General features: G+C 28.6%; 1 protein-coding gene across 3 annotated transcripts in view; it reads right to left on the bottom strand.

Annotated features, from left to right (window-relative positions):
• Positions 1-27,452, bottom strand: part of LOC107446649 (uncharacterized) — a 124,129-nt gene that overhangs the window by 83,894 nt on the left and 12,783 nt on the right. The window contains exon 1 of one of the 3 annotated variants that reach the window (XM_087154641.1): positions 20,023-20,174. The exons of the other annotated variants lie outside the window; for them this stretch is intronic. Coding sequence (XP_087010767.1) covers positions 20,023-20,140 — 118 coding nt within the window. The 5' untranslated portion in view covers positions 20,141-20,174. Of the gene's footprint in view, positions 1-20,022; positions 20,175-27,452 lie in introns of those variants that run through there. 3 annotated transcript variants of the gene reach the window in all.

The raw sequence follows: 27,452 nt of genomic DNA, 5'->3' as shown, positions 1-27,452 counted from the left end.
TTGGTTTTGAGAATATTAATGTTGGATAGATGGCTTAGAAACGAATAAATAGTTACATTGAATTTTTTCTGGATAAATATGATATCACATGAGGTTTCTCCTTGAACTTGCTTGTAGATGACTGATAAACAACACGTGAATCTGCTTGATTCCAACCTGATGCTCATCAGATATATAAATGCTTAAATAAATACAGATTTGACAGATCAAATCTTCCATATTTCTTCTACGTTTTTGCATAAAAAAATCGTGTTCCCGTGTCTTGTAACTAGCTACGTACTTTATTCACTACCCAATGGGCTATTGTAATGACGATCTGAGAAACATCGCTGAGGATGATCTGAAGACATGCCATCGCAATTTGGATCCTGAGCAGAGGAGATGGCTCCATCACTTAGGTAGGTCGATGACCTACGTCGTGCTCCTTACGGTTGAGCAGTTTAACGAGGACCAATACCGCTCGCCCTTGGTCCCAACGAAGGATGATCAAAGTGGTCACCCACTTACTGACAGCAGCCAGTGATACTTGGCTTCGGTGCTCTACTGGCCACCGTTTTTGTACTATTACTCACTGCGGTATGCTTTTGTGTCTTATCTTATATGAATCATCAACACTAATTAGGTGAGATTCATTAAGTGGAGCGTCTCATACCATGTCACGTGCAACAATGTACATTAACTCCAATCACTATATAGGAAATTATTGGAGCTATTTGGCTCCGATTTTGCCTTTTGTAGATACCCCAATTATATACAAAACTTTACATTCAAAAAGTTAATAAATTTAATGATACGTAGAATGAAGATATTATCAACAAAAATCATTAAAAAAAATCTTTCCACGTAAAACGAATTATTCTCAATGTACCTCAAAATTTTTTATTGTTATATTTTTAGAAATGTGTCATGATGGCATCGTAATTAAGACACTTAAGTGTTATTTTATTTTATTTTATAACCGGGGTTAAGCAGCTAACCCATTTTTGGGTTGACGGCTGTCAATGTTGAACTTCGCAGTCTTATAATTTTTGACTACAGGATCAAGAAATGGACCAAGAAGCTTTCGTTGAAGACTTTTTGATGAAACTAATCCCTCATTTGCGTTACATGAAGAGAAATACCTCGAAAGCCTCCCACGGTTAGCCCAACAGCAAGAGTATTTCAACCCATTAAGTCAACCACTAAGAATATTTTGCATCAGCAATGCGGTCAGTGCAAGCATGAAGCAGAATTCATATCGTCCAGCTAACACTGAAATTCGATTCTGGGTCACCTCAATGGGAGGCGAGCGTGGGTTCTATCCCCGGAAATAGTCTAAAGAATTTAAACTTGAGATCAATGTATACTAGTTAGTTTAATTGTGGAGCCTAAGCTACCATGGCTTCCTTAGCCGACAATAATTTGTTCTGAAGTGCATTACCGTAACTTCACAATACGTCAAAAACCCTAAGGTTGAATGAAGCTACTATAGTTACATGTCCGGATATTTTTCAGCTAATTTACTCAAAATCAATTAAATTATACTTGAAATTTTTTTTAAATTAGATCATTATTTAGAATATATATATATACTAAACACCGACGAAAATTAAAAGAAAACTGGCAGGCCAAATTTGAGATGGATAGATGGCCTAGAAGAACACCTTTTGGTCTAGAAAACAGAAAACTGGAAAACGGTAGCAGAAAAAATATAGGCCTGGAAAAAACTTCTTGAGAAGGCCAAAGCTCACCCTGGGCTGTCGAACCATTGATGATGATGATGATTATATATATATACAGTTAAACCTCGTAAACGTCAACTCGAAAAGGAGCAGAAAATTTGTTCACGTTAATAGTTAGAAGTTCATGTTATCAGGTGAGAAATTTCTTTGATGAAAATCGTACAAAGCAAAAACATTTTTCTATTACCTATATCTGCGTTTTCTAATCTTAAATTTCTATTATGTGCATGCAAATTAATATATGATTCATTTCTATAAATGTTTTTAGTTTGCGCTTTATATTAAATTCATAACTTTTATATAATTCATAGTAAAAGCAACCAATTACTTTGAAAAATAAAATAAGTTTACAAAGAAAGAACAAATGTTATAGTTCAGATGAAAGTCATAAAGTCTACTTAATTTCAGTGCTCTATTTTTTTTAAATTGTGTAGAAGCATAAAAAAATAAGTGAAAATTAACTAAGAGGAGTAAACTGATTTATTACACAAATTTACAAACAAAATAATTGGTAATAGCTCACTGTTTCGATTTCTTATTCGCACATGCTTCCTAAAAGTGTTTTAACTTATCAACCGTATTTAAAAAAAGGGATTTGAATTTTTATTTTGCATTTCAGAAAGATTGATTGCTTCGTAAGAATCTATCAGAGGAAAGTAAACCAAAGTATTCACTAGTGAAATTGAAGAAAAATTTTAGCCTCACACGACTTCACCTGTAAAATTCCAATTCAACCATATCAATTTCTTAGAACAACCTATGAGAATGTGAGAGAAATCACTATCCATGATGAACAAAGGATAAATATGGGTGGTCATTTCTCAAGAAAACATGCTTCAATACATTCACACTCATGAGACATTTCTATGTGGTCGAAAGAAAACTCTATTCACATTAGAACAAAGGGCTTATGTTTTTTTCCTGTAATTCCCCCCTGAACAGTTTTAATTCATACAACTCTTCCATTTGACTGCTGTAATTTTGCGAATATCAAAGCTGTAAGAATGCATCCAGTTACTTTCTTTTATAGATATAGAAGAGTGAATGATCATTTTTCTTACCTCTCATGGAGGAAATAAACTTTCTGTTCACATAAAAGTAAAAGTGCTTCCATGGGTAATGAAATGAGTTCATTTTAAGAGATATTTTGCATTAAGACTGTTCAGATTAAAGCATTTTAAATATTATATCCGTATAGAATTTGATGGGTAATCGAAAATTAGTTCACATTAAAGGAAATTCATATTAACGAGGTTCAATTGTATGTATGTCGTAGCGTGTAGTTAAACGCGATGATGACGACCAGTACGCTGGGGAGATTTTGCGTCCACAACATAGTCGTTGCAGGTTGGTATCAATGCACGAATACACTAGACCAGGGGTGGCAAACCTTTATGCACCAACGTGCCATTTTTTCAAAAAATTGTTTAAGGAGGTCATAGACGTGCCGTCAAATAATTTTGACTCCTTGATTATTGGAAAAATAATAATACTAAATACTATCAACTCAAATCTTTTTAGTTACTATGAAAAAAAAACAAAAACATTTTGCAATGTCTCAGTTAAACGCGTCGTAATTCAACCTAAAGTAACATTAGTGGGACTTCTGTTGTTGCAGATTAGAAGACAAATGACTTATATTAGGTTGTAAGATGTTAGTTTAAGCAGGACTGTTAATTTTTTTGCTGGTTATTTATTGTTAGCTTGCTTTTTACAGTTATTATTTTTTTGGCATTAAATTGTTATTTTTTTTTTGTTAATTGTTTATTTTGTTTTTGTTTTTTTGTTTTTGTGAATTTTAATTTAATTGTTAATATGTCTCATAGTGAACTTCGTGATCGGTGGCGTGCTCAGAATATTGTGTCGCGTGCCATAAAATGCACGCGTGCCATTGGTTCGCCATCCCTGCACTAGACACTAGACACTTCCCCCACCCCTGGCATTCAATCCTAGATAACTCGTTTAATCAGCTACTTTCTGCAGATTTAGAAAATCTTCAACATCCTTTTTTATTTTGTTTAGTCACAACAGTGGCTAAAGAGGAAATTTATTTAACTGTTTTTTCTTCTTTTTGTAATCGCTTTTCAATCTTTTGTAATTTATACTTCATTTGCAAAAGTTAGTATTCAATAAAAAGTACCTATGATTGTAAAGAATAAGACACTGTTTTTTTCTTACACACTGTTCTTTAAAAATATTGAGAGAGGTTATAAAAAACTATAAATTCTGTAACAGTGAGGACAAAAACTTTTTAAATAATTTTTAAAATTATATCTACTTGACCTAACCACTTGAATTTTTTATTTTAATATTTTTTTCTTCCAATTGAACTAAAATAAGATAAAATTCAAAGTAAAGCAAGAGAAGATAGAGTTACATGAAACGAAGTTTACAAAAACGTTTATTATTGCATTTATTGTTTTCCCAAATTTATTTCTGTCCTAACTACACCCAAATGTAATTTCAAAAAAAAAGAAAAAAAAAAGAATTATGCTCTTTAGACCTCTAGTATCGAAATTCTGAGCTTCTGAGTCCATAAAAATGATTATTACATAACACAGTTAATTGGAAGTTCCGTGATTCTAAGGTAACTGCAGCTCTTTTACGTGAAAAAACGGTGATTTCCATTATATGTTGACTTTATTAATAGTTACAGGCTTGTGTACTGACAGTGAAGTATTGCTTGTTAGCTATAAATAAACTCTCAAAGCAGTATAACAGTAGCACTACAAAGAAAGAATAAATAAATATACCTTGCTACTCGTAGATTCGCATAACAATCGTATTGAGCTTATCTGTGACCAGACAGAAAATGTAACTTACCTTGTTGAAACTAAATAACGTTACTTTGTCAAAGTATACCATAAGATGATGAACTAACCTTACCTTATTGAGGTCCGTGTAGCACAGCTTGGTGAAGATAGAAAGATTTTACGCTACTGCCCTATAGCCTTTTACTTTTTTAACGTAATAGACGTATAGAAAAAGTTACCTTTCAGGTACATTACCTTTTTTAACTGTTATATAACATACATAGGTAGATAGGCATTTTCGACAAATTTAAATGAGGCTGAATTACCAAAATATTTCCATTCTAATAAAAAAATATATAACAGAAAGGAACAATGATTGAAAAATAATCATGCTTGATAAATTGATTTCTAGAACTTTCTGAAAATAATACTCAAAGAACAAGTTAAAAATTATATGCATAATTTCCATCTAACATATCTAATCATATCTGTCACTATTTCTGATGATAACAGGTTTTATGCAAACTAAATAACTTGTACAAATGATATTTTTGTATCACTGATTTTTAATTGACCCTTGCTGCATTAATTACACAACCCTTACAACACGTCATCAGGTCCCTAAAATACATTAAATAAAAGTTGGACAGCAGGCATGAAATGAGAATTTCTAATGAATACAACGTTTTTTTTTACACCACTGGCACATCACTATGGCTGCAATTTTTGAATTACGTAATATAAATTTTTTTTTGTCGGAATAACTTAGAAACCGTTCAAATGTTCTGAAAATAAATAAATAACGAAATGGAGTTCAGAATCTATTAAGGAACACTTAATAGATGTTGTACACTTGTTCTGAATCAACTTTTTTAAAAGTTAGTGCCATTTTCTTGAAGGATGTAGCGCTTTGCAGTTTTAAGAAGAAAACACTAAATACGTACTAAAGTTCGTATTTAGTGTTCAAGGACGTAAAGTATACGTACTAAGGTACTATATACGTAGTACGGATCCAAAGATAACGTTTAAACATACATAAGCGTTAAAAGGTGAGAAAGATTTATTTTTGCCGACAAGGGATAGGATGGATTTGAACTGAGCTTACATAAAACCAAACAATCATCCAAAAAAATATTGCAGTTTTATAAATTTAATCTGAAATAAAATTTAGAATAGAATATTCTAAATTTTATTTCAGATTTAAATAAGAAAATCAGCAAAACTTGTTTAATTGACCGATGAAACAAAGACGAATTGAAAGATAATTGCTAAAATTATTTTCAAGTTTCATCCAGAAATCAAACAGATTTTGATTTTTTCAATCAAGATTTCATCACAAAGTGATTCATCAGACTTAGATATTTTTTTTCTTCCTTTCACTCAAATATCAATTTATAACCCTGACATGCATAGTTTTTAGATTTTATTTTGAAAAGGTTTCTGAAATTATATGTGAAACACCTTGTATGGCGATGAATATAGAACGCCTTGAATCAGTTTATTTTTATATTATTTATATTATATTGCAATTTATAATTTACAATTGTTCATAAAAAAATTAGCTATCTTAATCGTAATAATTTTTATAATATTTTGGCAATTTCGGCAAAAATATTTTCCAAAACTTCTATTGTTTGAAAAGGTTAAGTTTGCCCTAAATATTTCAACACCTGTGCTTACTGTAATAAAACTCTCATAAATAAAAGGTCTGATTAAATAAAATCCTTACAAAATAATAAAAATATGATTAACAATCATGTTTTGAATAAGATTATCCTGATTTATTTCTTTTCAATCAATAAATTTCGGAAGAATAATATTTTATGATCAAATCTAGAATTCCAATTATTAGGTAGAATTGCTGTACTGTTCTTTACGTTGTTTTAAATAAAAAATCCCCTTCTTATCTCTTTGTTTACATTTTTATTTACCTATATTTAATTTTGAATAATTTAAAAAAAAACTTGTTCGTAAATAGTTAATTTTGCGATCATGCTACAAGTTAATTTAAGAACTTCGTTATACAATAGAAATAATTAGAATCTAAATTTTTAATGAAAATGTTTATCTGAATTCAAAAGGCTTTGTTAATTAAAAATACTTTTTGAATTGAACATCTTTTTTAAACATATACATCAAAGAAGACTTAAAGAAAGAGATTTTAATATGCCTTATTACGAGATACAGATATATTTTAAATGTTTTTTTTTTTTGTATGAATCTCCTTAATTTTTTTAAAAGTTAGATGCATAGCTTTTTGCCTTGAACGATTCATTTGTGTTTCAATAATTTTTAGGAAAATTCACTTTATTTTACTACGAGCGTTTTTTAGATAACTAGCACTTTTCTAGGACTGCTTAAATTCTTAGTTCAAGCTTCTACTGAGCCTTAAAGTTGTATGGTTACATCATGCTCTTACAATTTCAATTATAATAAAATTTTATTATTTAAAAATTCGGTATAAATTATTCCATTAAATTTTTAAACAAGCATTCAACAGTAATATCAAGAATTTAGGGAAAACTATGCTGTCCATAGAACTTCATACTTGAACCTTTTTATTACAATTAGTTTTTGGATTATTAACAAGTTTTGGAAATAGTTAATCTCGTGTTTTGTATTTCTAATGTACTTAGAAGATTTAATTAAGGACACATATCTTTACAACTTAATAACAATCAAGTTTTATTAATTAAAAAATGCGTGGCGAATTACGATAAAAAATTTCATTTCTAAAGAAACATTTAATATTAACATCATACATTTCCATGAAAAATATGTTGTCCACGAAAATAATAATGCTTCTTCTTTAAAGGTACTACAGCTTGTTAAAGGCCAAGACCATCCCGAGTAGTCTTAGCCATCTGGTCCTAACCGCAGCAAGGCTCTTCCAGTTTCTTTTATTTTTCATTTGAAAGTCTTTCACCACCGCGTCAAGCCACCTAATTGGTGGTCTTCTGTTTCCCATAGGATTTGTAAAAGTGAGTTTTTTTACTGGATTTGTATTATCAGATCGGAATCGCTGTCTTAGTTATCGTTATTACAGTCTCAGAGCCTGACTAAAGCAGGGGCATACGAAAAACTTGCCTCGGGCCTCCATATGAGAGGGGGCCCCAAATCAAATAGAAAGTTTACTTCACGTTTCCTTCTTTAATGAACTTTTTTAAAACAAATTATCAGTACAGTGTAAACTCCGTCAGTTTTATGTTAGCTTCTTCATCAATCTATCGTATGAACACAACAAATCTATATTTCGTAAATCCATGGCGTTTTAGGGTGGAATTTAGCTAAATTTTCGCAATTACGATTGACAAATTCGGCCAATGAAAAGCCTGTATTCTTATCTATTGCGAAATGCGATATGTTTACAAATTACGCCTTAATGTCAGCAAGGATATGAATGTTTCGTAGCTAGGTGACAAAGTTAGCAATCAGAAAACTGCATTCGGCATGAGGAACATAGAATGGTCAAAAAAATCACTAAAATGGACAGAACGATACTTCGTCTGACCATTGGAGGAAGGTGGACCTTATAGCTATTTTAGGTTCTAGTTTATTTTCTTCTTATATATCTATAATGAGGAGAAAAATTTAAATACCTCCATAAAGTTCGGTTCTTCATTACTGAAGTAGTGAAGCAGAGGGGGGCCCCAAAGAATTTTTTGCTCCGGGACCCAATTAGGTTAAATCGGGCCCTACATAGTCTGTTGCACTTTATGACAGTATCAGTTGGCTTGTACTTTTGGTAAATTTCGAAGTTAAGCATGGAATTCCAGCTATTATTCTCATGGTCTACATCAAATATTTTTCTTGAAATTTTCCGTTCAAAGGTCAGTAATTTATTTATTGTCCAGCGTTCACTCCCATAAAGCAAAATAGGTCAAATTAGGATTTTATAGATATTAGTTTTTGATTTTCGACTTAAACTTTGATATTTCAGTTAGTTTTTGAGGCCATGATAGCATTTATTTAGAAGATAACACTACCGTCTTCATTTTATTAGTATATTTCTGAAACTAATTAAACTCATATTTCATTTTATTAATAATTAATTTTTGATCGTGTCTTTCCTCAAGTTAAATACACAGTAGTTTGAGACAAATTATGTTATAAAATTTCTAAACAAGTATTTAACAATAATATCATACATTTCCATGAAAAATATGTCAGCTATGAAAATAATCCTACAATCTTGATATTTAAACATTTTTAGCATAGTGGATGTGGTCTGAATTTCACGCCTTTCCTTACATTTGCATTCCTTCACACTTAATCAGAATGTAAACACTAAAAAGAGAGTGTTGAAATTCGCGCTACTAAGTAGTTATGCACGAGTTTTTAAATCGCTGGGAATCGCCCTTGTCACTGAAACAGTAACAGTAGAATACGAGTTTCATTTTTTTCCCTTCTCAGCATAATAATACTTATTTATTCAGCAGTTAACTGAAGTTAAGTGGAGAAATATGTGCTTAATAATCCTAGGGAAACATAATGGGAACTATTTTACCGTTTGGTTCGTTTGAAACAGGACTTTTATTTAAAAAGACGAGTTGAATAATTGTTTACTGTTCATAAATTCACAAGTAGTATCTGCAATATAAGTTTTGAAAAAGCTTTTTTAATCCTTTTTTTTTGTTGTTCTGTTTTAGTTTTTACAAACACTATTCTCTGGTTTCCCTAATTCAATGATTTTAAATATTTTATACAATATCATTATCAGTGTATGTTTCTTATTCCATTTTAGTTTTGGAACATTATTCTTTGGTTTCCCTAATTCAATGATTTTAAATATTTTTATGCAGCATCATTACTAGTTTATGTTTCATATTCTGTTTTAGCTTTGGCAAACACTTTTCTTCGGTTTCCCCAATTAAATGGTTTTAAATATTTTTATGCAGCATTATTACTAGTTTATGTTTCTTATTCTGTTTTACTTCTGGCAAACATTATTCTTTCCCTAATTCAAGGATTTTAAATATTTTTATACAGTATGATTATTAGCTTATGTTTCTTATTCTGTTTAAGCTCTGGCAAAAAATTATTCCTTGGTTTCCCTAATTCAATGATTTTAAATATTTTTATACAGTACTATTAGTTTATGTTCATTTTTTAGTTTAACGTGGTATTGTGTATAGATGAGTTCAGTGTCCAAAATAAAAAGTGGAATGCTTGAATAACTTTTGTTTTAATGATCGGATTTTAACCACTAACATGCAATGCTTAAATATGCTAAAGCTTAACGCTTAAATATGCTAATTTGTCCAGAAGATATTTCTAGCTATGAAATCAGACACACGAAGTGGTTTCTTTGAAAAAACATTATTTTTCCTTTTTACTCTCAAATATGAAAGGGGTTTACAGCAATCTTAAAAATATGGTATTAATAGTTTGGTCAGTAAATCGGGCAAAATTTTATCCTTTCTCTTACTTTTTCCGTTTTTTCCCATCTATACCTCTAGAGTTTACGCGAATCATTTAAATTTTTGCACTCAATCGAAACAAACGTTTTTCCTATGGTAAATTTATGGAAAAATTTAATTCATTATTTTGTTATTTTACTTAATGATCAAAAAAATTTTTAATTGCATTGTATACTAAATTTCCCATAATTTTAAACTACATAGCTGCCAAATTTTATACATTTTGCATAAAATTTTACTTTTGTATTTCAAATGGTAGTAATTTATGTTTCCTGTTTATTTTTAAGATTTATAAATTTAGTCTAAAATTATTTTAATCACCGCTACATACAAATAAGTTAAACATATATAAAAAAGTAAGATAACCATACGATGGTGTTTTTAAGTTTTGACATAATAAAGAAATATATTTCTGCCTATAAATGTCCTTTAATTTTCCTTTTACTTCCCAAGAAGAAAATCTTCCTAGGGAAGATTAAAAGTTGGCAGGTATGAAGCTATTTACTTATTTGTGTATAGCGTCCTTTTAATGCGACGGTTCCTTCGCTCAAAAAAGAAAAAAGTGTTAACACACGCTCTTCATTGTTGCTATTTATTTTGTAAAAAAAAAGGTAGCTCTATCTACTTCAATATATCAGTGATATTTATACTTAGATTGAAAGTCAAGGCATAAGTGTTTCTTAAAAGCTTAAGTGTTAAAAGTAACAGAACGAAGCATTCACTTGGTGTAAATAAATATGAACTACAATTTTTTTTTATATTTGTGCTTTTCATATATAGACCACTTTTTGGAGTCAGGCATTAACGGGTAAAAATTTTTATGACAGAATCTAAAAATTTTCAGAAAACTAATATGTAAGTTCTGAAAATTTAAAAGATGACGTATATTTGAACTTTAATTTTTCGAGAATTATTTGACTAATTGCATTCAAATTGTTCATTTTTATCATTGTTTATTTAAATTTTTATGATAGTTTCTTCTTATAAAACTTGTGTTTTTATATGCTTGTTTAAGCTATCGATTAAGGTCTAAACAGCCCGTATGAAACTCGATAGCTAACAATAAGAGGAATAACCTAATATTTGCCAGAATGAGCAATGAGGAAGCTTTTTCTGCTCAGACGAAAGTTTATCTAAACGAAATTGAATTAAAAAGTAATGTAAATAACAGCAAAGCAAATTCATTTCCATCAACAAAAATCGCTTTAAAATCTGATCGTTTTTATAGCGTTATTCTGTAGCGTAAATTTCAATTACAAATTAAAGCTGAAAATCTCACTTTCAATCCTGAATCTAATCAACTCCGGTTTGTGAATGGATATCTAATGGGGTGCATTAAATTTGCGGAAATAAGCGGAAAAGTAAGTGGAGTAATTGTTAAGTAATTGGAGAAGAATAAATGATCAGGGACTAATTCAGGGTTCGTCAATTATTTTTTTATGCGTATTTCTTAATGCTTCCTAAAATTGACAAGCATCCGAATAAGTATTAAGTTAAATCCTTAAGTTTGTTCGAAAAACTAATAAAAAATTAAATTTGGACTTTCAAAAGAGCTTGTTATTATTGCCTGAAGCAAAATTAGTAACGTTCAAGTGTAAATTTGGTGTGCTTTTCAAAATGATATACAATTAATCTAAATTGTTCCTCTAAGTAGATATCTCAAATATCATATCATCGGTGAACTTTTTACTTTCATTACAGTTCAAAATGTGCGTCGAAAAAAATATATACGGCTTAAAATGCATGATTAAGCAAGTAGGTAATATGAAATGCGTGCTTGAAAAATTGGACATAGCTCAAAATGCGTTTTAAGAAGAAAATGGGCACAGCATGAAATGCGAGTTTGAGAAATTTGACATAGCTCAAAATGCCTGGATAAAACACAAAATACGCCTTTTCAGAGTAAAAAATATGTGCAAAGTGATTTGTGGTTTACGTATTGAGAGTTTATTTGGAATCATTAGTTTAATTTTTAAAAAAAACAATGATAATAGCAGTTTTTGAAAAACGTAAACAAATACTGTATCCCTTTTTTAAAAAAATAGCCAGGATCAGTTTTTTAAGCACGCATTTTAAGATGTGACCGTTGTCTTAAGTACATATTTTGAGCTATTTGCAAAATAATAAGCTCACCGGTGATATGCTTTTTGTGAAACAAAAGGTGATTCATTTTATTAAGACATAGAAAAATAAAATCTTCACGATCATCAAACTTACTTAATTCTGTTTTGTGATTTAGTCATTTTATGCGTCAAGGCCATAATCTTTGAAAAACTTTCAGTGCATTTTGTGAATAATTGCGTTCATTTTTTAAAAAAAAAAAATTTTCTCGCAAATAACTGCACCGATACTTTTTTATATTTCTCTTGTTACGGTGCATATTTTATTTCAACTAATTAAATTTCAATTCAAAAGTCAAATTTCTTGAACTTCAAAACATTAAGTTGCCTTGTCAAATTTTTCTAGAACGTTAGAGGATTAAGAGAAGAAAGGTTTTTAGAAATCAATTGACCAGAATCTCAAAAAAACAACCTTAAAGTTTGCCCTCTCAAAAGGTGTCCAGCCAGAACAACAAAACGACTTTTTCACGATGGACGAAACTCTGAATAGGTAGGTATAAACCAAACATTGCATATCCTCCCCTATCAATGAAAAAAATGTTTATATAACATTACAGTTTCTGAGAAATGATTAATGTGAGTGATGGATACACCTTCAGGCGTAAGCCATTGAACGATCTACACTAGCATAGTAAATTACCAGTTCGCTTTCAAATTTAATACGAATCCTAATGTATTCTGTAAGGAATTCTAAAATAATCCCATGATTTTAGAGTTCTCAATTTTGTCCAGTTCGTGATTTTGACAGAATGAAATGCTTCTATACTTATGCATTTTCTTTCATATTTCTAAAGAAATACTTAAAGAACTATTTTATAACTTAAGTGTTTAGATCATGCAATTTCTCATACATATCGGTGAAGTTTGAGAGACCGATAATAAATTACGAAAGGAAAATAATGTTTTGAAAATGATTTCTATGCCAAAAAATGTAGCAATGGATTTGTAACTTGCGACAGTAATTTTGGTTATTATATGCAATAATCATACAAAATTTCGTAAGCCTAGCTTAAATATTTATGGAGATATGGATATTTTAATAAGAAACTATTTCATTTGTCTAACGTTTTTTTTATTATAACTTTAAAAATATTTAATAAATTGAAACAAAATTTTCAGAAGAATTTAAAATTAATTATAAAATTTTTGTTTTAAAATTTGAGAAAAATTGCTCAAAACCTGCGCAAGATATGAGCAATTAAAATATTTCTTTTATACTGCGCATAAGCGAGAAAAATTAATTTTTCTTCTAAATTTTGTAGCGAATCATATTTGACAACTAATAAAGAAAATTCAATTTGAATATAAAAATTTAAAAAGTTTCAAGCAATTTTCTAAGCAGTTTTCTTACTTTTTAAAAGAATGCCCAAATTGATAAGGGGTTTTCCATATATTTCATTTTGTACTATTAAACAAGATTTATTAAAAATGACACCGGCATTGTTGGGAATTATCACCCATAAAAGTATCTTTTTTTTGCCTGTTTTCTTTCTTTATTGAGACACATTTTGGCATATGAACGTTTATTGTAAGGTATTATCATTAGTTATTAAATTCTGTCGTATGATACAAAATAATATTAGCATGAAACCCCTTATAATTTTGAGCTTTCTTTTTTAAAAAAAGGAAAGCTGCTTTGAAGATAGCTTATAACTTTTCCAATTTTTAAGACACTCAAATCATGTTTATATTTTTCAATAGTTGCCAAATACAATTCAATATAAAATTTTTAAAAAAGAAAAAAAAAACATTTTTCCCCCACGCATGCGCAGTATTAAAAAACTACTTTAATTATTCACAACTTGCGCAATTTGAAACGAATTTTTCTCAAATTTCAAAGCAAGTAATTAATTTCAAATTACTCTAAAAATTTTGTTAAATTTTATTGAATATTTTTAAAGTCATAGCAAAAAAACGTAAGACAAAATAGTTATTTTTTACATAAAAATGTCCATACATCCAAAAATATTTAAGCTTACGAAATTTCGTGTAATTACTGCATATAGTAACCAAAATAACTGTCACAACTTGCAATCTATTGCTACATTTCTTGGCATAGGGTGGTAAAAAGCATTTTCTGTTTGCAATTTATTGTCTGTCCCTCAAACCTATAAAAGCTTTAAACTTCATTGATATATGTATAGGAAATCGTAGGTTCTAAACACTTCTAAAGTTATAAAATAATTCGTTAAGCATTTCTGGAAAAATATTAAAAAAAGTATTAGTATAGAAGTGTTTCCATTATTTTATCCCCCCCCCCCGCTTGTAAATAAAAATTTTATTCTTAGTGAAAAAATTAAGTAAATTTAAATAAAATATCCAATTTAAATGATTTTTCCAAGAATTTAATTAATTAAAGCAATGATTTTTTGAAATTTTTTATTATATGTTATACTATTAGTCACTGATGACTGACGTGGCGCTCAACATGTTAAGATTGAGTTCTAGAAAGTAAAAATCCGATCATTAGATCAAAAGGTGTATACTTTTTTCTGACCACGTCTTATTTTTTTTTCTATTTGATTCTCGTATGAATGGAACAGGCAATCGCTAACTTTAAATGAAGATTCCTCTAAACAACGGTTTTCTTCTTTACAGCCACGTTAACTTTTTAATCGTTTCAATTTATTTGATTAAAAAGGTAACAAAAGTATTTATGACGTTTATAATGAAATTATAAGTCAAGTGTTTGAGAAAATCCTCTAAAAGTCTTAGCTTTTTATTTTATTTATAAAAACCTTAGAACACAATAAAAAAAGATCCTAATTACAATGGAAATTACTATAAGTTAGTAGTTTGTAATTATACAGTTTTAATATATAGTCTGTTACAGTTTGAATCAAATTGGATCAAGTTTTAAACACTATTGACTCTGCATATGTGGAAAACACTGTTTTGAGAAAACGCAAAAAACTCTGTTCTATAATGAATATATGCTTTTAGAGTCCTTGTTAAAAAATACACATTCAGGGAGACGACTTAATATTAAAGCGCAGGAAATTAAAAAATGCTATTGAATTTAATCACTACTGAAGAAGGAACTATTGAAAACACCGAAACCAGTTTGTATGCAGGAGGAAACGAAGAGAATTTCGAACCGATTAACAGAAACAATTCCAATTTTCCCCAGGCAACTGAACTGATTTTGATCTTTATCTTTCATTTCCTCTCTAATAATTCTTCAGATTTCAATAAAGTTTTTGATTCTTCCTCCTTTAAATAATATTTTGCGACCCCTCATGAGCATACTTTTTTTATTTCATTTTTAAAAAAGAATCTTAAAATAAATATTAAGGTTGGTGATTACAGAACACTTTGTATCATTTTCTACTTATCACGTTTTAAGCATAATGAACTCATGTGCATAGAATCGTATCCTATAAAAACAAAAGCCTGTTTCTGAAATTTTTACAGAAGTGCTCCCCTTTAATGTTGCTCTAAATTATATACTGCGTGCAAAAAAATTATCTCATCTAATTTTTGTTCTAATAATTGAATTATAACGATGTAATAGCCACTCCTTACAGGTTCAAAGGAGTGACCTCAAATATTAGTGCAGACGATATTTTAAGTTACGACATCAGACACAAAAGCGAATAAATATACATTTTTTCATGGATTTGGATTTTTGATTATCTAAATAATTTTAGATTATCGAAATCATTTTGATTATCGAAATAATTATTGATTTTTGATTATAGAAATAGCCACAATTTGTAAAATATGGTCCCCAATTTTGAATTGGATGAGTGATCGAAAATTTGAACTCTTCAATGTTAAATTTGTTTTTTGCGTATTTTGCTATACCTCGGAAAGCTTTCAAGCTTATTAAAAAACTTTTCACACACAATTATTAAATTTATTTTTCCTAAAGTAGTTCCACGCAAAAAATAATTTTTAATGATATTTTACAGATTTATGTACAGTTCTTAAGTAAGCATCATTTAAATGACACCATTTAACACAGATTTAAGAACTATTTAAATGACAAAATACAAAATCGGTCGAAAAAAATCGGCTAAATAGTTCAATTTATTACTCAATAACTCTTTGAATAATTTTGTACATTTTTTCAAATTTAGAATTTTCTCGTTAAAGTATGTTTTTGTATCTGATTTTTTATCTTGAAGCATCGTCCGCCCTAATTAGTTAGCATATTTGAAGTCACCCCTCTCAACAATTAAGATTGGCATATAGTTCGTGAAAACCAGATTATTAGAACATAAGATATCCAAGGTTACATCTCATTACTTTGTTTTGGTACACTATTCTTTTACTCTCAGCTCATATTTTAAGAAAACTAGTTTTACGTAAAAAAAAAAAATTATAAGAAATTAAAGAGTATTCCTTAAAGAAGAGAACGCTACGCTTTACTTTAAATTGCGCGCGTCTCTAATCTATCCAACGCATTTCCTTATTCTTAATTCACATTATTCATGTTTTACCTTAATCTTGCGAGAACATCATCCAATAAATTGAAGAATATTTGGTACAATTTTATCACTTAAAAAGCAATTTAAGATTTTTTTCCTGTTTGCATTTTTTCTGTCCGTATGCTTTTATAAAGCGATTGTCAAGATAAAACATGTAGTTTAATACACCCTCGTTAGCCGGAAATCGATTCATGTAAATTTTTTAACTGTTGAACGACAAATAAATGTATTGTAATTTGAATTAAATGGAATTTGCTTCATGACCAAATTGTGGAAGAAATATACGTTATAAAAATATCCTACAATGTGTAAAAAATGCTCTAAAATTTTTTAAGTTACAATTAAAAATAACAAAAAAATTTAAATATGAATAATTAAATGAATTTTTTTAAATATTTTACTGCTTTTATGAGTTTACTTTCTTCTAAGTAAGAATCGAATTTTTTGCCATTATTTAAACCTCGGACCTCAGGAAGTTAAAGCAACAAATTTTAATAATCAAATCAATTAAAAATTATTTTCAGTATTTCAAATTGTTAATCTTTCTTATTGCAAACGTTATTACTTTCTTTATCTTCTTAAACTTTTATTAAGACATTTTACTCGTTACCATTTTGTATGTTACCAGCAAGGTATGATACGCCGAATTATGAAGCAAATAACAAATCTGTTGCTTAATAACAAATCTGTTGCTTAATAACAAATCTGTTGCTTAAAAGACATTTATTCCTCAAAAGTACAATTGTCATTTTTAAAAATAATTAAAGAGTGTCATTACAAATCTTTCATTAAAAACACGTAAGAAAATAAAATTTGAACAAAATGAAATTTATGCCCTTTAATATTCAAGAAAACAAAATAAACTTTGAATCTGTTTGTTGCACCAAAAGCTATCAACTAACATTAAGAAATCATAATGATATTAATTAAAAGAATGAAATAAGCGTATTTCACACTTTGTCGCTTCACCATTTGTTATTTTACAAAATTTTTAGGCGCTGTGTTTAATCCTTGGCCAAGGTTTAATCACTCCATAACTTTTAAATTTTCACTTTTTAATCCTATTCATTCTTCACTTTTAGTTTTACTTTTTTCTCGGTGTATAAAATGTCGTATTTCAAACTCTTAACTGTTCAAGCAAATTAAATTTTTGTCCTAAGTACACAATTTTCGGAAGATACTTAAAGAAACATTTCGAAGAAGTAAACTTTGATTGTACAAAAATTTAGGAAAATTACTCAGAACTATTAAAAAAGAAAGCAATCAACATTTTCGTAGATTTAACCAATATCATGAACTTCATCTTCAAACTTAAAATGAATTTTTTTTAAAAATTAATAAGTTCATAGATTGTTAGTATAGTCAGGTTTTTCGTAAGCTTGAATAATGTTTAATGTAAAGCAATTCAATTTAGCTGACTATAATAAAGCAAATTATTTAAGTATAATTACTAAAATTTAAAGGAAAATATAAGACAATAACATGAATAATATGAAAATATACGGCAATAACACGAATAATGTAATATTCCATAGGCAATTATAGGGCAATAACACAAATTACATGAAAAAATAGTGCGTGTGAAAATATATTCACCATAGAATAAAACAAATTCCCAGTTAACAAAATTAAATGTTAGTATATAATTAGCTCAAATTGATGCGTGTTTTAAAATGAATCACAGTTATTTTTGGACAAAAACTTGACAGGAGTTGTTTTGAACATGAGCTTTACATAAAATATATACTTTGGCATAGGCTAGACAAAATTATTTCAAAGAACTTTTCATTTCTTTTAAATTTTATTAAAAAATAGCGTAGTTCAAGCGTTTGAGTCATATTGTAACCTTTTTTTTTATTTTCAGCTTTAACTCAAAATTAATTCATGACATCATCATCAAAGTACTAGTTTTTATGTTATTTAGTAATGTATTTTATTTGTATTTAGCGGATATTGTAAAAATATTTTTCTCTTTTAATACCACATTATTTAAGATTTTAATATTTGCTTTAGCGTTTTACATAGCATCTTTATATTTCATAGAAAGTTGAATGTACTTAATTATTACGCCACTGACCAATTTGATCATGAAGTTCGTGCCAAAGTCATTATGGTATCATTCAAATTTATTTTTACGAAGTAATTGATTGTAAAGAAATAGACAAAATATAAATATAAATTAATGCATAAGAAAATGAGAAAATATTTAAATATGACCCATTTCCAAATTTATTTTCGATTTTAGCAATAATTGTCAACACAGTATTACATGAGTACCCTGTAGAACTTTTTAAAAAGAAAAAAAAATAATAATAAATAAATAATAATAGTATTATAATATAGTAATAATAGAAATACTATAATATTATAATAATAATATTGTAATAATAATAATATTATAATAATATTATTATAATAATATAATAATAATAATAATATAATATTATTATTATTATTATTATTATAAATAATAATAATAATAAATAAATATAAGCAAGATTTATTAATTGTCTATGAAAACTTTTGATTCACTTTACAAGATAAGAAAAATACTTAAAAAGGGAAATTAATATTAAAGGGTGCGAGTTTCCAATTGCTTCCAAACCTAAACTATTTGGTTCGTATTTTCGGGATAGTGTATTGAATGTATCGAAAAAAAGTTATGTTTACTTAGAAATAGTACGTTATAGCATCTTATTTCTTAACTTAAATTATCATCTGCACTAATTAATTTGCATATTTAATGTTAGGTCCTCGAGCCCTGAAATTTTACATAGTACATGAAAATCCGATCATTAGATCAAAATTTAATAAAATTTTCACTTTATTTTTTTTCATTCCTTGCGAATTTACATTACTAATTAATTTCAAGCAATTAGATATAATTTTGCAAAATAGCAGGAATTAAATAGGAGAATTGAAGCTTTTCTTAAATCGAATATCTAAGCAAAAAAATTAATCTCATAAAAGTTATAATTAAGTTAATAGTAATAAAGGAGGTATGTTTAATTGCTTATTGGCAAATTGTTTATTTACTTTCGAAAAATATAGTGATATAACTTATTTTTTCTTGAAATCTCACTTAGTTTCAGATTATGATTTTTCAGACATTTTGCGCTAAAGTTTTACAAATTGTTTAATTTTTAAACATAACAAAAAGCTTTTAAGAAAGATTTTTTAAAGTTAATTTTAAATTGATTTTACTGCATATAATATCAATACACAAAAAAGTATTGAAAATTTTGATTAAGTTTCAACTAGCAAAGGATAATTTGAAAACTAAACTAATAGTAGTTAAAATTAAATCAATCAAAGAAGAAGAAAATTAATTCGTTTTCAATCAATTCACAATTAATTCAATTCAATCAATTCACATTAAAAAATTGCAATTTTTTTTATTTCCAATAATTTCAAACTTTGATCTTATTTAAATTTCACGGCATTTGATGTTGATATACAAAAGATTTTTAAAAACTTGCGATAGATTATAATAAAATGAAATTAATAAAATGAAATTAATGAAATAAAATAATAAATGAATTATAATTAAATTAATAGGTGAAAAAGTTATTTACTCGTTTTGGGACAGATGTCCCGAGCTTCGACGGAGAAGAAAAGGAAGAAGAGGAGAAACATCATCTTTCCTCCGAACCGGACGGAGGCTATAGATGATTCCACTTGTTGATCATTCATCTGTTGCTTTAGTTTTGTTCCCTTTCACCACCAGCGGATCCGTTTATTTGTTCCCTAAATTAAGTTTTCTCGCCAAGATGGACTTGTTAGAATCTGTGTTGGCGATAACATCACAATTGAACTCAAATGTGATGCGCTTTGTAAGAATTTTCCCTCTCAACAAATCAAAACGCTTAATTTAACCCTAAAATTAGGGATTCGCATCTCATTCGACAATATTATAAGTATCGATTTTATAAGCTTCTTTTTTCAAAAAAAATTTGTAATGGGGAGGGGAAGTCCATTTTAGTACACGTGTATTCAATCAAAATTATGCTAACATTAGATTCCTTTTTATTTCTTAACTAAAAAAAACGTTACTGTAAAATTATTTATGGAGGACAGTAGAGCATCTTGATTTCATATATTTAAAAACATTTTATAGCATTATAACTGACTAAATATTGAGAAAAAAAGAAAGCTGTGATTTTTTACCGAATTTCTCATTCTTCTTTTCAAAAGAAATATGATAAAATTATATTTCAAATTTTTCCCAACATAGAAAATGTTGTTGTCAAGTTTTTAGTAATTAACAGTCTAATAGCTCAGTTTATATGTTCACAATCATTTTATATATCGATTCATATATTCATTAACAATTATATATCATGATGACTTAGATATTGTGAAGTTAAACTGAATTTTACATTTGTATTTTCCTTAAGAAAGATGCTAGCGTTAGAGTGCAAATTTTACAAAATTTAGAAAATGTTAAAGTTATAAGAGAAAGTCTGGAAATTCGATTTATATATTCATAAACATTTTATATTATTGTTAACAGTTAAATATGATGAAGGGTTCGATATTAAGTGGAACCCAATCTTACATTCATATTTTCGATAAAAAAAATTAACATTAGATCTAATTTTTCTTTCACTATTTAAATAATGTTACTCTATTCATAGAGGAGAGAGGGGTAGCTTAGTTTTACAAACAATATCGAAATTTCTAATATTAAAATTTAATATAAGCAAATGATATTTTTATGATATTTTAAAATTACAGACATAATTTCCTATCTTACCTACTCAGCATTTTTAAGATAAAAAGTTTTTTTTTAGTAGTTTAGCACCATATAAACAAGATTAACCAGATACGTGACTATTATCGGTATTAAAACATTTTAAGAGTACATATTTATACATATATTATTAATTTTAATAAAGTTAAATTAAAAAAGAACAATATATAAAGAATCCAATTACTGAATAAATATAGCTCCATAAAAATTTTCTCATGTAAAAGAGCATTTCAAAGTGAATAAAAGTTTCACCAGTCAGTGAAGAAAGGATTAAAGTTGCAAAAATGTTTTTAAATAAAACGCGAATCTTGGGATAAACAAAAATGTGTAAAATATAGTTCTAAACTAAAACGTTTTTTTTAAATATTAGTTTTTAAGAGAAGGAAATATAAAAACATGCGTCAATTTCTTTTAACCTTATTAATTGAGTCAGGAATGTAGATTTACCTTAGTTAATTCGATTCTTAAGATTTTAATTCTGAACCTACGCAAAATTAATAAAAAAATTTGATTCAGAGCTGATCAGAGTCAGATATTTGAAAAAAAGTCGAAAATTCACCAAGATACAGAGTCTAAATTTGCAACAAGAAAGGCTACACAAAATTTATCATTAAAGATTAATTTATTTTCGAATTATATACTTAAATAGTTCTTAATTTTTCACATTTAATATTTTTTTACTTATTTATACTCAACCAAGCTGATTTTTATACATTTGTTTTGCTTGAAAGTTATAATAAAGATGAAGATCAAGGTGGCGTTTCTCAGCAACATTTTAAATAAATTTGAGTAAATTAACGTGTAACGATAACGTCTTTTGAATAATTTTACGCGTTGACAGCAGGAAATAAAGGTCAAGTTTGTCATTGGCAACTATAAATGTGACTAAGACGACTATTTTCATCAAAATTTAGGCAAAAATAACTATTTAGCAATCGGTTGTGAAAAATCGTTGACTTTTTTACTAGTTGGCTATTCAAAAAATTTATTCGAATTTTTTTGTTTTTGTTGATCTTATTTATCTTAAGAGAAAGGGTAGCAGATGCTCAAAAAATTAGGCTGATGGCAAAGTACAAATATTATAGAAACTCTATTTAAATGATATATATAACTTATTAATGAATACATAAAAAATCCAAAAAGTTTATTATTAACCAAAAAATTTCTGCAAATCTTGGAGAAAAATATATAATCAGAAACGCAAGTTAAGTTATTAATAGAAAATAAATTGCACTCATTACTTTTAGTATTCTCCAAATATTTTTCATTTAACACATTGCAGTACATAATTCGAGACAAAATTCTGTTTCAAGATTTCATTGTTTTTGCATTGATAAATTAAACCAGATCGGGATTAAACAGAATTTATGAAGTATCAGTATAGTGTCTGCTTTATTCTAAAGTATTGAGTTCAGATGTACCGTGCGCAAAATAAAAGACGAACCACATGTATAACTTTTGATCTTAATCATCGCATGTTCACGTTTTAAGACTCAAACGGAATGGTTCGAGGGAGTGCTAAACCTCGGTGCGAGGCCTCGCTAAGATTAAATCCGGCCCTGTATATAATCTGTAATGTTCCTGTGGAGATTTGCCACTTTTGTCGGGTATTACATTTCACTCCGAAAAAGAGTTGAAAAACAAGGCACCCTAGTGTACAGTACGCAAAATACAAAACGGACATCCTTAATAGCTTTTGATTTATGAACGGATCTTCACGTTCAGGAATCATTCTTAATGATTCCAAGGGGTGACCTCAAATATGCTAATTAATTAGCGCAGACGATATTTAAAGTTATGAAATTAGACACGAAACGTACTTTCTCTGAATAAACATACCTTTCCTCCGACGGATTCCAATTTCTGACTCCCAAAACATAGGGTGCAGACGCCATCTGGGAAATATGGTCTGGATAGTTTGGTCAAGAGAACGGTCCAAAATTTGGACCCATTAATGTTAATTTTACTTTTTACGTATTTCGCCATACCTCGAGAAATTTTTAAACAAATTGAAAATTTTTTATACACAATTATAAAATCCATTTATCTAAAAATAATTCAATGCAAAAAATAAATTTTAATAATTATTTATAATTTTTTATTATTTTATTTAATATTAGTCGAAAAATTTTTGAATTGTAAGGTATAAATTTTTTTACATCGTTTTGAAGAATTTAATTTTACATGGCAAAATACAAAATTTGAGTGAATTCAGTCGCATAGTTCCAGAGAAATTGAATTCGAATTTTTGAAATACGACATTTTTAAAATTTGATTTCTCAGGAACTGTTCGACCGATTTCACTCAAACTTTGAAATTTGGCATTTAATATTGCATTTTTTGAAATAATGCAAAAACGTTTAGACCTTACAACTCAAATTTTTTTCGGCCATTATTAAATAAAATTATAAAAAACAATAAATATTTTTAAAAAAAGTTATATTTTTCATTGAATTATCTTTGGATAAACAAACTTTATAATTGTGAGCCACAATTTTTCAATTTTCTTGAAACGTTTTCAAGATATGGCAAAATACGGAAAAAATATAATTAATATTAAGGGATTTTAAATTTTTCCTCTCTCCTGACAAAACTAAAACAACCATATTTCGCAGACTGCTGCTACTCCCCATATTTTGGGGATCAAAAATCCGAATCCGTCGAGAAAAGGTGCGTTTATTCAGAGAAATCACGTTTTTGTATCTGATTTCGCAACCTAAAATATCGCCTGCACTAATCAATTTGCACATTTATGATTCCCCCCCCCCTGAATCATCTTGATTGGGTCCTAGAACGTGAAGATCCGATCATTAGATCAAAAGTTATTTAAGGTGATCAGTTCTTTATTTTGCCCACTGCACTATAGCAACTGTAGTTGTATAGAACAGCATATAAGATATCATACAAATTTTATGTAAATTTCTATAGTTTATTTATATTTTATCTATTATTTTTATTTTATCAAATCATCATTACTTATTATGTTTTATCGATAAGTTATTATTTTCATTTTAACTATTATTATTCATTATGTTTTATTTATTTATAAATGTTTTTGTGAATTTCTGAAAATATCTACATATCATATCTATGCATCTTCAACAGACTGCGTTTAGGTTTTTGCATTTTATATATTTAAAATTAAATTATTGTTGTATATATTTTATAAAGAGCACTAAGAAAGAAAGTATGGCCCTAACAATCAGAATATGGTAAAATTTACCATGTTTCTGGCTTTTTGGGAACACCAAAAAGCACAGTAATTTATACCGAAGCGCTTTGGTAATGACGTTTTGGTAAAATTAACAATAAAATATGTTTTTTATTACCATGCTGCTTGGTAGTAAACGTGGTAAAATTTGGAAATTTTTACTAAAATACAGTAATTTAACAGTACTAGTATATTTTGTAACCTATATTTTATTCAGTAAACTCCTGATAACTTTGTTTTTTATCGGTTAATTGTCTTTTTTGTCCTATGCAAGCTTTAAGCTAAAATCTACCAATATTTAAAACTATGAACTGTTATGCATCAGGGCTGTCCCAACATCCTAAAATGGAAGCAAGATTTAGTGGGTTCGATTCCCACCGCAACCCTGGATGCATCTATTTATTTAAATTTGTTCATATACACAGTCTTGAGTTCTCATTACAAAACTCGGCTTATATGCTCTTGTCAAATCGAAATACAGATAGTACAAGATAAAGATAGCATGAATACATTGAACACGCTACCTCTACGTTTCAAAGCGTTTGGCAGAAGGACAACACCCCGCTGCAATAGAGTCCCCAATTATACATTATTGTTTTACTTGCATTTCGCCGTGTTTTATTGCTGTTCCGAACCCCTCTCTGAAGCTTAGATGTAGTGGGTTCGAACTCCGCCATAACATCGGAGGTACATTCCGTATATTCTTACTGTCTTTTGTAAAATTGTGCTATTCGTTTTTTAAACTGAATAGAAATTTTAAGACTTTCTTTGTTCTGTGCAGTACTTTTATTCATGTTGCACTAGAGTTGCACAGCGCGTTATTTTCGATGGTCTGGGAAACACCCCTAAGAATGATCCGGGAACAACATACATACGTCAAATCCCGTTTTACAGGGAGGATACATTCAAACACCATTCATTCTTCCGCAGATCGTAATTTTGATCTGAACTAGAGCGCGATCAATCTCCTATCAAGTACCCCAGAGGTATGTATTGATTTGTTATGGGAACTTGAAAGACTTTGTGACCCCGACAAATTTAGCATGCACCAATCACCATTTTGTACACGGAAAGTCTTCGGCCACCGGGGCTTTGAATTCAATACCTCTCGAACATGAGTCCAATGCCCTACCAGGTTATCCCAACCAAACCTTTCTTTGTATTTACAAAGAGACTCACAAATGTATGTCAATAAATATATCCCACTACTCTCATAAAAGATGGATAACACCAAAGTTTGACTCCATAGTACGATATATCTCAGTTTAGTATCTTTAAAACACCTCAATTAAACATTTTAAGTCATCATTCATATTCCTTTACCTCTTGTTATAATTGAGAAATATATTAGAAAAAGGTATGGTTAGCCGTAATCTAACTCTTCTCAACCATTAAAATTAATCGTCATTTTAAATAAACCACAGAAGTGTAAACGATTATTATTATATTTCGCAAGAGGCATAGATATCAAAAAATTAAAATGACCAAATAAATGGTAAAGCGAGTGACAGTTCTGAAAAACATTTTGGAAATTTTATAGTATTTCATTAGAACCCATATCGCGATTCATAAAAACCCTTAATTTTGTTAAATTTGCTTTTCAATTTTGTATTTGTTACAAAATGTATGGTTATAAGAGCTATAATTTTGAAAACCAAAATATTCAGCTACCGGGTCCGCGCGGAAACTCAGTTAACGAGCCGGTACCCCCTCGAAACCTCCTTTCAGTTAACGAGACTGAACCCGATAGAAAACTCCTTTCAGCTAGCAAGACTGAACACGCTCGAAAACTTCTTTCAGCTAACGAGACCGAATACGATTGAGAGCTCCTTTTTGTTAACGTGCGTAAACCCACTCGGAAACTCCTTCAGCTATCGAAACCGAACCTGCTCGAATTGAATTAAATTGAATTGAATGTAGGGTTTAGAGGCACAAGGTCCAAAAAAGGACATACTGCGCCAAACACACGGTTTTTCCGAACCTGCTCGAAAATGCCTTGTACTTCGCTCATCTCTTATAGACCTAGGTAGAAATATAAATTGTAATACACTATATAAAGTGTTAATAAAATTAATCCATGATTTAAATTTTCTTTAATAATGGTTAAACTATCGTTATATATTCTTCCCTTTTGAAATTGTCTTTTCAAATATAAAGAAAATAACTAGATCTCGAATGAAGAACAATAGAACATTTTGATATTATAAACCCCAATATACAGGCTCTTGATGAAATTTAAATGACATTTAAAAGTGTCTATGTTATAAATTGAAAGTTGAATATTAAAAATGATATTTTAGAAAATGTTTACACAGATTGCAATGGAATTAAATTGTCTAAGTTAAGTACGACACGTCTTTAACTCTCGAGATCCACTTAAAAGAAGCTTATTAATTAATTCTTTTCTCATCGACTTAAAATGAGTTTCAATAAATTATTTTACTTAAATATCTGTATTTTAAGGTATAATCTGGAGTAAGGGGAAAAAATCTACTTTTTTTTCTTTTAATCTTCACCCTAATAATTTTAAAAAAATAGCATTTTTTAAGTTTTATGAGTATAAAAAATGATGCAAATTTGTGAAAAAATTGTGTTCTAAACGTATATGCTTAAAATCATATAATGACTGATAAAGATTCAGCACTTTTATTCATATATTTTATTTAATTTTAATTTATTTATTATTTTGAAATTGTCCTAAGATGAATGCAATAGGCTCTTCGTAAACTATAAATGGCATTTTCACAACACAAAATTTTTCCTATAGTCAGACATATAGGATTTTTTCTTTTCAACTAATTTATGTCAATAATTGTCGGCGAACTTTTTATTTTGGTAATTTTAAAATTTGTCTTTTTCCCTTTTTTTAACGTTACGAATTTTTGTATTTAATTCTTTTAAAATACAATGGTCATGACTGTAGTTAAAAAATGAAATCTATGTTATCTCCTTTTTTTTTTTTTTAAATCCTTTCGTTACGACAGTAGACTCCGCTGAATTGACTCCACTAAGGTGCATCTCGTCGCGAAATCTGCACGTTT

This window comes from Parasteatoda tepidariorum, chromosome 11 (assembly GCF_982258835.1).
Source record: "Parasteatoda tepidariorum strain Cologne lab strain chromosome 11, Ptep-v5.0, whole genome shotgun sequence".
NCBI lineage: Eukaryota > Metazoa > Arthropoda > Arachnida > Araneae > Theridiidae > Parasteatoda > Parasteatoda tepidariorum.
This window is presented reverse-complemented; position numbering and strand designations above follow the sequence as displayed.